The sequence below is a fragment of the Pelophylax lessonae genome, assembly GCF_965119305.1.
Source record: "Pelophylax lessonae genome assembly, chromosome: 11".
Lineage (NCBI taxonomy): Eukaryota > Metazoa > Chordata > Amphibia > Anura > Ranidae > Pelophylax > Pelophylax lessonae.
Window position 1 is genome coordinate 135,862,246 of NC_138778.1, and position 15,986 is coordinate 135,878,231.

Sequence of the window (15,986 nt, forward strand, 5' to 3'; positions counted from 1 at the left end):
GGGTCGAGGAGGACTATTCTATCTCTTATCCTCAACAACATTGTAAATGTCATAATATCAACCTCTTGAAACTTCCTTGTATCGTGAGACAAGAAACTGGATATACCAATGTTTATTTCCCGTTGTTATTACTGTACCAATCCCTATGTTAATCTCCATGTTGGAGTGTTGTTATTCTTCTTGTTACTTTAAATCAATAAAAATTTATTGAAAGGAAATGTTACAAAGTATATAACATATTATGTAAAAAGGAAATCAAGGCCGCAAAAATTCAAAATGAACGACAGTTTGCAAATGATAGGACAAACCCCAAAACATTCTTTAAATATATTATTAGTAAAAAGGTTAGGTCCGAGCATGTAGGCCCTTTACAAAATAATCTAGAGTAGGTGACTGGGGACAAATGGAGGCAATTTTTTTTAAATACTTTCTTCAGCTCTGTGTATACAAAGGAGCATGGGGGAGCTCATGACCATAATAGGGATGGTATTGACTAAGGATTGACTGCGCAATTGTCAGTTAAGGTAATGTAGTGCCCTATCGCAAAAAATGGCCTGGTCAGGAAGGGGGGTAAATCTTCCTGAGGTCAAGTGGGTAAACAAAGTAGAGGATTAATACAATCAAAGAGTAATATACATAACAACTCACTGGAAAATATATTGACCTAAGTGCTGCAGTAAACCAAGTAGTAGCCACAGTAGCCACTAGTACCACAGTAGTTGCAAAATGAAAAAAGGTGCGCTGTTAAATGATGAAGCTGCTACCAAAATCCAATAACTGAATTGGACAAATAAATATATGTGAAGAAGGTCTGGTGCGCTAAATACAATACATTATCCTGATGTACAAGTTTAAATTATAAATGTGTATAAGAACACTGTGACAACAAGTGTACAAAGTGAATATGTGACAAATTCCAAAAACAAAATGATGCTCTAGAACTTCAAAGTTAATATACAGTATCTACACGTGATAAAATCAGAAATAAAAAGTCCATTTATCCACGTGACCGGTGCATATGACCATTTAAATTAATGTGAATAGGTGACAAGACAAATTTCAAAAACAGTGATGCTAGAACCTCAAAATAAATATAAATGCACGTGGTATAATCAGAAATAAAAGTCCATTTATCCACGTGACCAGTGCATGTGATCAAAAAACGTGATGTGTTTCAATGATAAAGGTCCATTTATCCCCGTGGTTGGTGCAAAATCCCACCACCTTGCAAGTTATATTCTTACCAGACAGCTATGGTTAAGTGCATAACAGCTCCTCTCAAGTGATCTCCTATGATGTGATAGTGATAGGTGTTCCACTGCACACAGGTGAAACATATACTCAATCAAGCCTCTTACCAGATGGAAATAGGTTTTGAGCAAATGTAGATCTCCTCAAAGGAAATGACACCCGCATAAGTTGAGACTTGAAGGGTTAATGAGCAATCCTGTACCTCCTCTATTCTCCTGAAGGCAGCACCTCTCGGATTACCCCCAAGAAAAATGAGAGTGGCAGACAATAGTGCATTACCTCACAGACTTTATTAGAATAAAAAACAGAAGTGCACTTACATTCTCCCATATAACATCAGCAGTATGCGATAACTTGTTTTATACCGCGGACACTGTGTTTTTCCTTTTTTTGCTCTATGTATGGACAATGCTCGCTAAACCTTGGAAGCATGGTACGGACCGTCCTGCCTACAGAGAGCAAATCACAAGGACACCTTAGTCAATGCCTTTATGCGTCCTCAAAAGTTTTTGATGGAGTTTATTCAGTCAGTTAATACCTAACTCTATTGTGGAGACTTTTTGGCATCCATTGACATAAGGGATGTGTATTTATACATTCCCATTTTGCCAGGTCAGCAGTGATTTATTTGCTTTGATGTAGGCAACAACTAACATTTTGTGGACCTTCCTTTTGGCCTTGTCTTGGCCCCATAGTGTTTACCAAGGCCTCGCACCAGTTCTGGGTCTTCTGCATTTTAGGGTTTTTCTAGTCTAGTCATCGGATACCTGAATGACCTGCTGCTGACAGAGTAGACCTCCCAGGCCTTGGACTTCAATTTTTCAATCCTACTGCAGACTTTGGAAGAATTCAGATGCATCCTGAACATGGAGAAGTCGTCTCTGATTTTATCACTTGGGCCTTCTTCTAGATACACTTCAGGCCAATGTCTTTCTATCCTAGGATAAGTTGGTAAAGCTGCAGAGCCTGGTTAGGCAACTTAAATCAAGAGGTCAATCCTTGTGGAGCTGCATGTGGGTTCAAGGACATTAGCCATTTCTTTTGGAGCTGTAAGTGGATGTAGGAATTGATGCCATCCATCTTCAAAGGGTTCCCATTTGCTCTACTCAACTTTCGAGCTTTGCAATGGAGCATTCTCAAGACATGGTACAAATCCAGTCTGTCCTTGGACAAGGTGATTCGGTTGCATCCTCGAACCATGACATGATTGCCATGGTTGCTTCTGTCCCTGTCGTTATCGGCCAGCAGGTTCTAACTGTGGAAGATTGTCACATTGGACACTAGCCTTCTAGATTAGGGCAGAGTGTTGGGCCTTCTGTTTAGGGGTGTTGATCTTAGGAAGTATCTACACTTCCAGTTAACATCTTGGAGTTACAAGCAGTTCATCTGTCATTAATATATTACTATTAAAAAAGAGTAAGCGCACACATGCAAAAGAAATTATTACCAAATTTGAAGACAATCCATAAATAAAAATGGGGATTTGGTCCCACCATATGGCCATATAGTGCTCAAGCCCACCACTGCGTCAAAGTACCCCATTATCAGTGGGTCCTACACTATCCATGAAAAAGAGATGAATCCAGCCTTTATAACCCTTGGAGATAATACTCCTTGCTGGGAAAGATGTGCAAATGCACTCCAGGGGACTCCTCCTTTATCCACTTGATGGTGGACACTGATTGAGTACAGGTGTGTGTGGGGGGTGGGTGAGGGTTGCTCAACCTCGGTAGTCTGGTCAGACCGAATACATAATAAACAAGCAAAGAATTTGGGGGAGCATACCCATATATTTCTAAAGCTGGCTTGTGCACTATATGGCCATATGGTGGGACCAAATCCCCATTTTTTTTTTATGGATTGTCTTCAAATTTGGTAATAATTTCTTTTGCATGTGTGCGCTTACTCTTTTTTAATATACATGTCTTTTGGTTCATAGCTGCACCAGCTTTAGAAATATATGGGTATGCTCCCCCAAATTTTTTGCTTGTTTATTAATATATTACTGACCAGTCATCTGGTCTAAGATCAGTCAGAAAGTTTCACAGCTGTAGATTTCATCGTTTATTTAAGAGACTCTAGAAGTGTTGCGGTGGCGGAGGAAGAATTTTATCATGTCTTCAGGCATCTGAACCCAGAAGAATGGTTTCCCCATCCAGAGGGGTTCCAGGACCTGCCTATGCTGATGCACATCAGATGTGGATTTATTAGCTTTTCAGTTCATCAAGAAGCTAAACAGATTGTTTGTACGACTTGGGAGCAGACACTGGTGGTTCAGTGGGATCAGTTGGGCCTCATCTGTCTCTCTTCTGCACTAAAGCTCCTGCCCTGATTACTGTGAAGAATTCTGCCATATCATCTGGATCTGTTATCTCAAGGGTCAAGTATTTTGGATTCAGTAGTCCGGACCATGTTAAAAGCATGTAAATCCTTTTCTCAAAGGTTTATCATAGGATATAAGAAATCAATTTTTCTCTGTCGCTGATTGACAGATTCAGTCCTCTTTGATTAATATCAGTAGGGTTATACTGCCCCCTACAGGAGTAGGACACTAGGCAGGAAAAACGTTCTGGCCACACCTTAGGGGCAGTCCCAGAGGGTATATCCTCTCTCTCCCTACTACAGGATGTCAGTTTTTTTCTGCCTAGTCAGGAGTAAGGACCTAAGTTCCTTGCTGGGATCTCTGGTCCTGGCAAGCTTTTTTAGATAAATCTTTTAGTTAGCTTTTTTCTCTCCAGTTTTTGTTCCTGTGAGATCTTCAAGCAATTATGCTGGAGCTGGGCGACGGGCTGGATGTTGAGATCCAGTGGTCACCCCAGCCAGCCTACGAGCGTGTGCAGGCCCTAGCCCTGTGCTGGGTCGGCCGCGACATAGTCCCACTGGACGGGGACTGGGCCCGTGAGTTAAACGCCTCGCCAGGTCGCCTACGACCAGTCAGGAAACTGAGTCTCGGCGTCCGTATTGGTCGACAGCCCCCCCACCTCGGTGGAGAGGGGTTCTGTTAGGAGTGGGTGCCCGCCTGTTCAGGTATGGTGAGTAGAATGTTCCCCCTCTCCCCCTGTCGGGTTTTGGGAATAGATGCGGGCCCCTCTGTGGATGGTCGGACCCTCATGATCCGGGGTTCCCCTCTATCCTGTGACACACTTCACATATCTCCCCCTTGCTAGTGTGAGTTGGTGAATAAGGTATACCACTCCAGGAGACTTGGTTTGGGAGCTGACAATCTATAGGAGTCTGTCACTGTAAGGAATGCATGCATTGCAAAAGGACTAAGGAATCCATGACTGATGCGGTCAGGGATGGAGACAGGGCGCCGCTGGCGTTATTGTTGAAACAGTCGTGCAGAGGGGTGATACTATCAGGCACCTACCTATCGCACGGGAGTTCTCTATTAAGCGATGCAGCTGCACGGACCGCCATCCTTCCACGGGCCGCACGGAGCCGCCATCATTCCGCGGGCCGCCATTTTGGCGTAGCCTAATGTCTCCTGTATGGCAGCGGCCATCTTGGATACACCCAGCTACCTCGAGGAGTAGCGGTGGGAGTGCCGGAAGGTGTGTAAAGGGGCGGAGCCGCCTCCTTTACCCGGGTAAATCGATCCACAAGACTTCCTGTTCTGTAAGGACAGCGCTGAGAGCAGTTCAGTGAAAGCTTCTGTGCATCAGGTGGTGAGCCCTTGGGGTCTCTCTCTCTCTCTCTCTGTGGGGGTCCGAAGCAGGTGGCACTGAGGGGCACTGTTGCGCTGGGAGATTACATACAAGAAAAAAAAAAGTTTTTCTTTTGCAATCCGTTTGCTGACAGGTGTTCCTGGATTTATCATGGACCCTGCCACACATGTATCCCCACCTGATCCCCTCGAGGTGGCCGCAGGACCCTCCAGTTCTCCACTTACTATTGAAGCATTGTCAGCGGTTTTGGAGTCTTTTGTATCCCGGGTGGAGGTGGCCTGTCAGGGACGGGGGGGGCGAAAAAGCGACCCCCGCCTACCCCTATTTCGTCTGACACTTCAGATACAAATTCTGAGCCTGTCGCGGCGGCTGCAGGTCCCTCTTTTGGGACTAGTGCCTCGTATCCCATATACTCGGATAGCGAGGAAGACATTTCTGCCTCCGCTATAGCACAAGATGAAGCGCTGGTAGATGCACTGATTGTGTCTGTGCGGGAAACCTTAAGACTTGAGCTTATACCTATGGAAGCAGTTGATACTGAAATTGCTTTTGGTACTCGCAAGCCTACCAAGATGGCTAAGGTGTTTCCTTTGCCCAAATGTTTTCAAGATCTAATTAAGGAAGAATGGGTCCGTCCAAAACGAACCCCTGGTATATGTCCAAACGGATTGCTAGGCGCTATCCGTTTGAAGAATCCCTCCTTAACAAATGGACGGTACCACCGTTGGTGGATTTACCGATTTCCAGACTAAATAAAGCTACTGTTATCCGGTTGGAGAACGCTCCATATTTTCCCTGGCACAAACATTGACAATCGTACAAGGGCTACAGCTTGTCTGTGACGCCGCCCTGGACACCGCTCCATTGTGGGGGTGTGTATCGATCTCGGCGGTGGTCCTCCGGCGCATGTTATGGTTAAAGTGCTGGTCGGCGGATTAAGCTTCCAAAAGAGCTTTGGCTGATCTCCCCTTTCAAAGGGATCGCTTGTTTGGTGCTACTTTGGATGAGATTATCAAGGGTCTCATTGGAGGCAAGAGCACCTTTCTACCACAGGCTACGAAGGGGGAGGGACCTCGTCGCAGACGGGGACCTTCTTTTTTCGTTCATAAGTTTTTTCGTTCCTCTGAGGCGAGTGATAAGGCGAAGTCCTCCAAAAACCCCCCAGGTTCTCGTCTGATCTCGGAAGCTAAACAGGGTTGGGCCTGTTTAGTACCTGTATAAGAAACCGCCTGGGAATACCAGGTGCTGTAGGCTTAACACTGGTCGGGTAAACAAAGATTCGGTCCTTCCAGACCTGAAAATAAGACCACTACAGCCTGAAGGTGCGCCCCCACCCATATCTGGGGTGGGGGGACGTCTTCACCGGTTTCCGGGCCCGTGGCTTTCCAGAATTCCAGACAAATGGGTTCGCGAGGTCATACGGGCGGGATACAAGATCGACTTTTCGATAATTTCCACCGGGGCGGTTCTTCCCTTCCAACATACGACTATCCCCAGATCGCTTAAAGGCTCTGCTGGGGGCAGTGACGGACTTGATACAACAAGGAGTGGTCCGGTTCCTTGGGAAAAATGTTTTCAGGGGTTCTACTCGAACCTGTTCACAGTACCCAGGAAAGAGGGCAAGCTGCGTCCAGTTCTGGACTTGAGGGCGCTCAATTATTTTGTCCGGGTGCAAAAATTCAAAAGGGAGTCCATTCGCACAGTGGTGGCCTCCCTGCATCACATGGATTTTTTTTGGCGTCTATAGACATCAAAGATGCCTATCTTCACATTCCCATTTATGAGGGACATCAGCGTTTCTTCGCTTTGCTGTGGGAGAGAACCATTATCAGTTTGTGGCGTTACCCCTTGGTCTCGCCTCTGCTCCCCGGGTCTTCACAAAAGTGTTTTGACCCCGAATTTGGCGCTGTTGCAACAGCGGGGCATATCGGTTCTAGGCTACCTGGACGACCTTCTTCTCCGTACGGAGTCTCCGCAGGCTCTGTTGCTAAACTTGGAGATCACCATGATCTCTTTGGAAGAGTTTGGGTGGTTGGTGAACCTACAGAAGTCATCCCTGGTCCCCACCAGGAGACTGGACTATCTGGGGCTAACTTTAGATACATCCTTGGCAAGAGTGTTTCTCCCGGCGGAGAAACTCCAGAAGATTCAGTCGACGACTCACTTATTGTCTGTCAACTGGCCTTCCCTTCAGACTTGCATGAGGGTTCTGGGACTGATAGTGCCTTCTTTGGAGGCAGTACCGTTTGCCCAGTTTCATACCCGAATTCTCCAAAAGGAGATTCTTCTCAAATAGAACCGGAATCCCGATTCCCTGGACAATCGGATCCGGCTGAGCGAGCGGACCAGGGAGTCTCTGGTTTGGTGGCTTCGGTCTCCGATGCTCAGTCAGGGGAAGTCATTCTCCCGATCTATTGGACGATTGTCACCACGGATGCCAGTCTATCCGGGTGGGGTGGGGTTCTCAGCAGACTATCTGCTCAAAGGCTCTGGTCCCTGGAGGTATCCAGGTTACCGATAAATGTATTGGGAGAGCGATCAGACTTTGTCTGGTTCACTGGACCGAGCAGCTCCGGGGCAGCCCGGTTCGGATCCAGTCGGACAATGCCACAGTCGTGGCTTACGTCAATCACTAAGGGGACACCAAGAGTGTTCTGGCGGCCGTAAAGGTGGCCGGCATCCTTCGTTGGGCGGAACGATTGTTCCAGCCCTCTCTGCGGTTTTCATGCCGGGGGTGGAAAATTGGCAGGCAGATTTTCTCAGCCGTCAGATTCTGGATCAAGGGGAATGGTCCCTTCATCCAGAGGTATTTCACCAATTGTGCCTTCATTGGGGCACCCCGGATGTAGATCTGTTGGCATCTCGGCTCAACAGGAAGGTGCGGAGGTTTGTAGCCCGCTCCCGCAATACTCAGGCGGACGCTGCAGTCGCGCTGGTCGCTCCGTGGGGGCAGTACCAGCTACTGTATACCTTCCCTCCTCTCAAGTTGCTGCCGAAACTTCTCCGCAGAATAGAGGTGGAGGGAATTCCAGTCATCCTTATGGCTCCGGACTGGCCTCATCGGGCCTGGTACACCGACTTGGTCAGGCTGGTCGCGGACGCCCCTTGGCGACTTCCTCTCAGGGAGGATCTGCTGTCTCCAGGGACCGATCTTCCATTCTGCTTTACGATCACTGGCTTAACGGCTTGGCGGTTGAGAGCCAGGTGCTGAAGGACAGAGGTTTGTGGGCTTCAGTTATTCCTACTCTGATTAAAGCGAGGAAAGCGACTTCCAGAAAGGTCTATCATTGCACATGGAAGTCTTACATTGCGTGGTGTGAATCCCCTGGGTTCCCTCCACGTTCTTACTCGGTGACCCGGATATTGGCTTTTTCTGCAAAAGGGGGTTGAGCAGAAACTGTCCTTGAGCACTATCACGGGTCAGGTTTCAGCGTTAGCAATCTTCTTTCAGAGGCCTCTGGCTACTCATTCCTTGGTGCGGAGTTTCATGCAGGGGGTGCGGCACCCTTGCCGCCCTGGGATCTTAATTTGGTGCTGTCGGTTCTTCAGAAACCTCCCTTTGAAAATATTAGGGAGATTCCCTTGCTTAATCCCAGAAGGTGGCCTTTTTGGTGGCTATCACTTCTGCACGAAGGGTGTCGGAACTGGCCGCATTGTCCTGTCGTTCCCCATATCTGGTGGTTCATAGGGATAAGGTGGTTCTTCGTCCGAATCCATCCTTCCTTCCTAAGGTGGTTTCAGATTTTCATCTAAATGAGGATATTGTACTACCTTCCCTGTGTCCTAAGCCCAGTCATCCTCGGGAGTTTGCGTTACACTCCTTGGATGTGGTTCGGGCGATCAGGGTGTACTTGACTACTACGGAATCTTTCCGTAAGACGGATTCACTTTTTGTGATCACGGATGGCCCTAGAAAGGGGTTGCCTGCGTCTGCCGCGACTATCTCCAGGTGGATCAGACAGACGGTGGTACAGGCTTATTCTATTAAGGGTCGGGTTCCTCCGTTCCCTGTTAAAGCGCACTCCACTCGGGCGCTTAGTGCTTCCTGGGCCTTCCGCCATCAGGCGTCAGTGGTTCAGGTTTGCAAGGCGGCTACCTGGTCGTCGGTTCATACCTTTACAAAATTGTATAAGGTTGATGTGCTGGCATCGGCGGATGCCTCTTTTGGCCGCAAGGTTCCTGCAGGCCGCTGTTTGAGGAGACCATTGGTCTACCTCGAGGGTTTGTTGGGTTTTTCACTTGGGTCTCATCTTTTTGCTCGATGAGTCCTTGATACTTCTGGTTGGCTCCGGTTGGGCCTTCTGGATTGGATTTTGATTTCTGTTATCCCACCCCTCATTTGTGGCACTGCTTTGGGACGTCCCTACTGATATTAATCAAAGAGGACTGCGTCTGTCAATGAGCGACAGAGAAAATTGGATTTTTGACTTCCCGTAAAATCCTTTTCTCTTAAGCTCATTGACAGACGCAGTACCCGCCCCTCTATTTTTGAGTTGGGTTGGGTTAAATTCTCTGACACTGCTTTGTGACATAACTGACATCCTGTAGCAGGGAGAGAGAGGATATACCCTCTGGGACTGCCCCTAAGGTGTGGCCAGAACGTTTTTCCTGCCTAGTGTCCTACTCCTGTAGGGGGCAGTATAACCCTACTGATATTAATCAAAGAGGACTGCGTCTGTCAATGAGCTTAAGAGAAAAGGATTTTACGGTAAGTCAAAAATCCAATTTTCCCTAATGTACTTTTTCGGTGGCCTGAAATCTTCACTTTTAATAGTTGGAGATGGCACATGGAACAATTCTTGGCCTATAGTAGCATGAAGGGTCAGGTGTCTGCTCTGTCCATTCATTTTCAATGCCTGCTTGCTAATCATTTGCTGAATTATACTTTTGATCAGACTGCTACCCGCATTGTTCCCCCATTAGGCCTTTCCTTCAACCAGTGGATCTAAATCTAGTATTGTAGGCGCTACAAAGACCCTCTAATGAACCTATTCAGGACATCTCATTGGTATTGCTATCTCTTAAGGTAGCCTTTCTTTTAGCCAGAAGGTATTCTGAGTTAGCAGTGGTGTTCTGTAGGGAGCTCTGTTTAATCTTATATGGGAACAAGGCGGTTTTAATGCTAATAACTTTTTTTTTTTTTTTTTTTTTTTTTTTTACTGCCCAGAGTGGTCCCTGCCTTTACCATCCTGAGGATATTGTGTTACCCTTCCTGTTTCTTTTGTTCACTAATGGTATACTCACCTTAACCCTGCTAATGCTGTATTTTAGAAGACACCGGCACAGAGCGTGGAATGGTGTCATTAAGAACAAATGCTTTAATTTACATTAAAATAGTATCCACTTGCACTGTCAATGGGCAGTCAGCAGGCTGAAGCTGTGGAATGCAGCTGCTCTCCCTCCTCTGTCTTGGAGTGGTTCTGAGCAGGGTTGATTACATACTACCGTGTCTGTATGCTACAGTTGACATTCAATATGTATTCTGCTACATATTTTTGGTAAAAAAAATCCCAATAAGTGTATATATTTGGTTTGCACAAAAGGTATCATATCTACAAACTATGGGATATATTTTTGGAATTGTTAACTATTTTTACTAGAATTGGTGGTGATCAGCGACTTATAGCAAGACTGCAAATCCGACACCTCTCTAACACTTTTGACACTTTTTGGGGACCAGTGACACGAAAGCAGTGATCAGTGCTAAAAATATACACTGTCACTGTACTAATAACACTGGCTGGGAAGGGGTCAACATCAGAGGCGATGAAAGGGTTAAATGTATTCCTATAGAGTGCTTGCTGACTGTGGGAAGGCAGAGATCTGTGTTTCTGCTTATCAGAAACACAAGATCACTGCCTTCCCTTGTCACAGAACGGTCAATCTGCACGGTTTACATTACGTCCGCCAGGCCCGCTGATTGGCTCCCGCTGTGTCCAATCGGGGTGGGTCACCAGTGGCGTGCGTGCACAACCCAGACCCGGAAGTGAAGACTCACGTACCTGTATGTGATTCTGCACAGAGGGGACACTCTGCCACAGTAAATGTACCTGGGGCGGTCCGGATCAGGTTAAATGTATTTTATCTATTTATTGTACAATAAGGCAATAAGTAGGGCTTGTTCACCCCAGTGCAATGGTAAAATGTAGCTACTGGTGTGCTGTGTGAAGGGAGTGGTACCAATTTGTCACAGCACTGCTGTGTTAGGAAAAACTGCCCAGGGCAGGCCAACATATATGGTGTGAACAGGGCTTTTTTGGGGGGAATAGGTGCAGGTACTCCCTCCTTCAGAATCAACCTTTATCTCTGCCCACCTCCGAGCACTGTCCCTTTGTTTCACCCCCTATTCACCTTCCAGTACCACCCCTTTTGGAGAATACAGAACCATGTAATTTGTATGAAATTTGATACTGATAACAAGAAAAGCAATAAAATCCCTTGCAGCCAACAATAACCTCCCCCCCACCCAATCAACAATATCCCCCCCCCTCTCATTAATAATAGACCCCCAGCAACAGTAGATCCACCCAACAACAATACAGCCACCACAAAAACACCACTGAGGCAACAATAGATCTGCCAGCAACAATAGTCCCCTCCCTCAACAGTAGTTTTCCTTTTCAGCAACTATTAACCTTCCTCCAGTAATAATAGTTCCTCCACCAGCAACAATAAACCTCTCCAGCAACAGTAGATTCCCCCAGTAACCAAAGATCCCCCAGCAGCCAGCATCAAAAGACCCTCCAGCACACTCTAGTACCCTTTTCCATTACATACTTTCAGTGCTGGAGGTGCTGAGGGTAACTGTGTTGCCCCGCGTTCCTGCTGAAACAAAACCCTGGGTGTGAACAAGCCCTTCGTATGATAACATTTGAAGCATGTGTATGGGAGATTGTATTTCTTGCTTCAGGAACAGTGGGGAAATTTCTCCAAATGGTGAACAAACACCAAAAATAAGAAATGACAAGGGTTTTTACCTATTCCTCTCTATATCGGGGTCTGCTGTTAGTTTTTCCTATATTAGAGAAACCTAAATGCATGAAAATATAGTTCAATGTTACTGCAAGTATTGGATATTTGCACTAATATAATACAATGTGAAATGTATTCATTCCTAACAGGACCTGTTTAAAGGATTCGCAAGGCAACTATCTCATCACTTAGCTGGGGATAACAAGACACCTCTGCGGAAAAATGGTGAGCCTTTCTGTATTTTCCGAGGAGGAGGAGCACCCTTTTATACAGAAATGATTGTGTCAAGTAGGGTAATATACAGTATGTTGACTCTTAAAGGGTAATTCCACCTGAGACATAGAATTAATTTCTGATGAGTGAGTGTTCTGCCAGGTCTCAGCGTATATACTAAATCTGGTCATACACTGTGAATCTAACAGATTCCTGCATTCACACAATCAAGGTGGAGAAATTCCCCCCCCCCCCCCCCGCCCCTTGCTTCTCCTTCTACCTCTCATGACTTTAGTTATACTTTGAAGATGGAGTATTTTAAATGATCTGACATGACAGATATAGTAAAATTAGAGATGGAATATTTTATTTCTCTATCGTTCATTGACAGACGCAGCTCCATATTCTTCTTAACCATTGGTTTATGCTGCCCCCTACATGAGTAGGTCACTAGGCAGGAAAAAACTTTACCACCCTATGGAGCAGTCCCTGAAGGCATACACCCACTCACTCTGCTACAGGATTCAGTTTGTTTGTGCCTAGTTTAGGAGTAGGACCTAGTTCCCGGCTGGGACATCGGTCTTAGCTTAACCTTTGTTAAAATTTTAATTTTTTAGCTAGTTATGTTCCTGAGAGAACTGCAATCAACAGCCAGACTGGGTTTCGGACTGTATAGCCTAGATCCTTAAGTTCTCCCAGTCCAGCCAGCGAGTGTGTGCAGGTTATAGCCCAGCGACAGGCCTCGCCATGACAAAGCCCCAATGGACGGGGGCTGACCCGCGAGTGAAACACCTCACTGAGACGCACACGACCTGGTTCAGCCTGAGTCGCAGCATGCCCCTTTACCGTCAGCACCCCTACCCAGAGTGGAGAGGTAGTCTGTCCAGAGTGGTGCCCACCCGATTATCGTTGGTATGGTGAGTAGTATCCCCCCCCATACATAGCTCTGGCGGTCTCGGGGTGGACATGGGACCCTCCTTGGAATGGTCGGACCCCCGGGTTTCCTTCCCTTTCCCCCAGCCCCTCTAAAGGTCTTTTGGCCCCAATCTACCCCCACATCCCCCGCCCCCCCGGGGTTAGGTAGGAGCTGGCTTTGCCACTTGCTCCAGTATGCAGTTCAGTTGTTGCTGACCGGGCTGTCCTGATCACACACGGGGGTCTTTGAGCAAGTTCCCGGCCCCCTGGGTGTTGGTGACTGGGGCAGGGATGTCCGTTGGGCTCCATGCGGTGGTTATAGGCTTGGGAGGGAGCGGATGTTTCTTCATCTGCGGGTCTGCGCCTCACGTGGCTGGATCAGGCCAAACATTGAGTCCGCGGCTTTGCGACCTATTCGCGGCTGTCCGGGTGCCTGACCAAGCCAACTGAGTGCCTGACCGGGCTGACTGAGATGAAATGCCTGACCAAGCTGACCGGCGGGTGCTGACGGATCGCCTCACGCGGCAGGATGGGCCAGAAAGTTAAAGCCGCGGCTGACGGAGCTGGCTGTCTGAGTGACTGACCAAGCTGTCCAGGCAAGTGACAATTCTGTCTGTGCTGCTGATCAAGCTGACACTCAGAGCTGATGGCAGACTCCTGACCAGATCAGGCCCCAAATTTAGCCCGTGGTTTTGCGGCCTACTCACGGCTGGCTGTCCGAGCTGCTGACCGACCTGTTTACCAGGCTGTTTGAACTGCTGACCAGGGTGATAGTGCAGCGGATGGGCGTCCTTCCTTCCATTGTATTGGATGCCAGCCTGTCTGGCTGGGGGGGGGCGCTAAAGCTTTGCTTGTCACTAGACAAATTGTTTGCAGGGTTGTCCAGTTCGGGTTCAATCAGACAATGCCTCGGCCGTGGTTTATGTCAATCATAAAGGGGGCACCAAGAGTGTCCTTGCGGCCCGGGAGGTGGCCAAGATCTTAATATGGTTAGAAAATTTAGTTCCAGCCCTCCCCGTCGTGCATATACCTGGAGTGGAGAACTGACAGCCAGATTACTTGAGTCATTAGGTGTTGGATCAGGGGGAATGGTCCCTGCACCCGGAGGTGTTTTCACCTTTTGTGTGTTCAATAGGGAACACCGAATGTAGACCTGTTAGTTTCTCGGCTCAACGAGAAGGTACAGAGGTTTGTAGCCAGGTCTCAGGATCCTCTGGCTGACGCCACAGACGTACTGGTGGCTCCTTGGGGTCAGTATCGGCTGATCTATGCGTTTTCTGTGCTGAAACTTCTGCAGAGACTTCTGCGCAGAATAGAGGTGGAAGGGACTCCGGTCATTCTGGTCGCCCCAGACTGGCCTCGTCCGTCTTGGTATGCAGATCTGGTAAGGTTGGTCACCGCAGCTTCTTGGAGACTTCCTCTCAGGGAAGATCCATTGTCTCAAGGGACGATCTTCCTTCCTGCTTTACGGTCGCTGGCTTTAAGGGTGTGGCTGTTGAAAGCCAGGTGTTGAAGAATAAGGGCTCTTTCACACGGTCCGCCTCCAAAGGCGGATCCGTGTTGCTCAGCGGGGATCGATCCGCGATCCCCACTGAGCCGGCGGATGACAGCTCCGTCTCCGCTTGCAGAGCGGAGAGGGAGGTGTCTCACCCCCCCGCTGCCCTCTATGGGGGATCGGATGAGAGCGGACCGCTTGTCCGATCTCATCAGATCCGATCCGATTACTGAACGGATGGAAAAATAGGGTTTCCATCCGTCCAGATTTCACGGACAGGATCGGATGCGGATGGCAGCGGGTGTCAGCGGAGGTGACCTCCGCTGACACCCGCTGCCCCATAGAGCTGCATGGAGGGTCCGATCAGGTCCGCCTAAAAAACTGACAGGCGGATCTGATCGGACCGCCCGTGTGAAAGAGCCCTAAGGGTTTTTTTCATTCAGTGATTCCTACTCTGTTGAAGGCTAGAAAATCTACCTCCAGGAAGATTTATCATTGTAGGTGGAAATCGTACATCTCATGGTGTGAACCGATTAAGGTGCCTCCATTTCAGTGGCTAGGATATTGGCTTTCCTTCATAGAGGGGTTGAGCAGCGGTTGGCCTTGGGTTTTATTAAAGGCCAGGTTTCGGCTGTGTTTTTTTTTTTTTCAACACCCTTTAGCTACGCATTCTTTGATTCGCACTTTTATCCAGGGAGTTCGTCATGTGGCTTCTCCGATACCCATTACCTCCTTGGGATCCTAACTTGGTACCTCCCTTTGAAAACTTAGAGAGATTTCTCTGCTTACACTGTCACAGAAGGTAGCCTTTTTGGTGGCTATTACCTCTGCCGCAGAGTGCCTTAATTGGCAGTGCTGTCCTGCCATTTTCCTTCTCTGGTGGATCACAAAGGTTAAGTGGTACGTCGACCTAATCAGTAGTTTTCTTCCTAAGGTGGTTTCTGATTTCCATTAAATGAAGACATTGTGCTGCCTTCACTCTGTCCTAAGCCCAATCATCCCAAGGAAAATGCCTTGCATTCTTTGGCTGTGGTTTGGGCAATTAGGGTTTGCCTGGCTGGTACTGAGTCTTTCAGGAAATCAGACTCTTTTTGTCCTTACGGAAGAACCTCGGAAGGGATTGGCTGCGCTTGCTGCGACCATATCCAGATGGATCAGGCAGACGGTGGTACAGGTTTATTCATTGAAGGGTCAGGTTCCACCTTTCCCTGTGAAGGCGCATTCTATTATGGTGCTGAGTGCTTCTTGGGCTTTTCGCCATCAGGCGTCAGTAATGCAAGATTGCACAGTGGTAACTTGGTCGTCTGTGCACAGGTTCACAAAATTCTGCAAAGTAGATGTGTTGGCATCCTCGGATGCTTCTTTTGGCCGAAAGGTTTTGCAGGCTGCTGTTTAAAAGAGCAATTTTTCTCTTTGAGAGTGTAAGTTGTTTCTAGGTGAGCTCCAGTTGTTCCTGGTTGGCTAAGTTTAGC

At 47.7% G+C, this 15,986-nt stretch overlaps 2 protein-coding genes across 4 annotated transcripts in view; one reads left to right on the forward strand and one right to left on the reverse strand.

The window, feature by feature from the left end:
* The window catches only part of MYO15B (myosin XVB), a 764,404-nt gene that overhangs the window by 500,128 nt on the left and 248,290 nt on the right, over window positions 1-15,986 (reverse strand). The window lies entirely within an intron of this gene.
* Window positions 1-15,986, forward strand: part of RECQL5 (RecQ like helicase 5) — a 276,003-nt gene that overhangs the window by 256,959 nt on the left and 3,058 nt on the right. For both annotated transcript variants that reach the window (XM_082273010.1, XM_082273011.1), the window contains one exon: window positions 12,041-12,116. In XM_082273010.1, coding sequence (XP_082129136.1) covers window positions 12,041-12,116 — 76 coding nt within the window. The remainder of the gene's footprint in view (window positions 1-12,040; window positions 12,117-15,986) is intronic.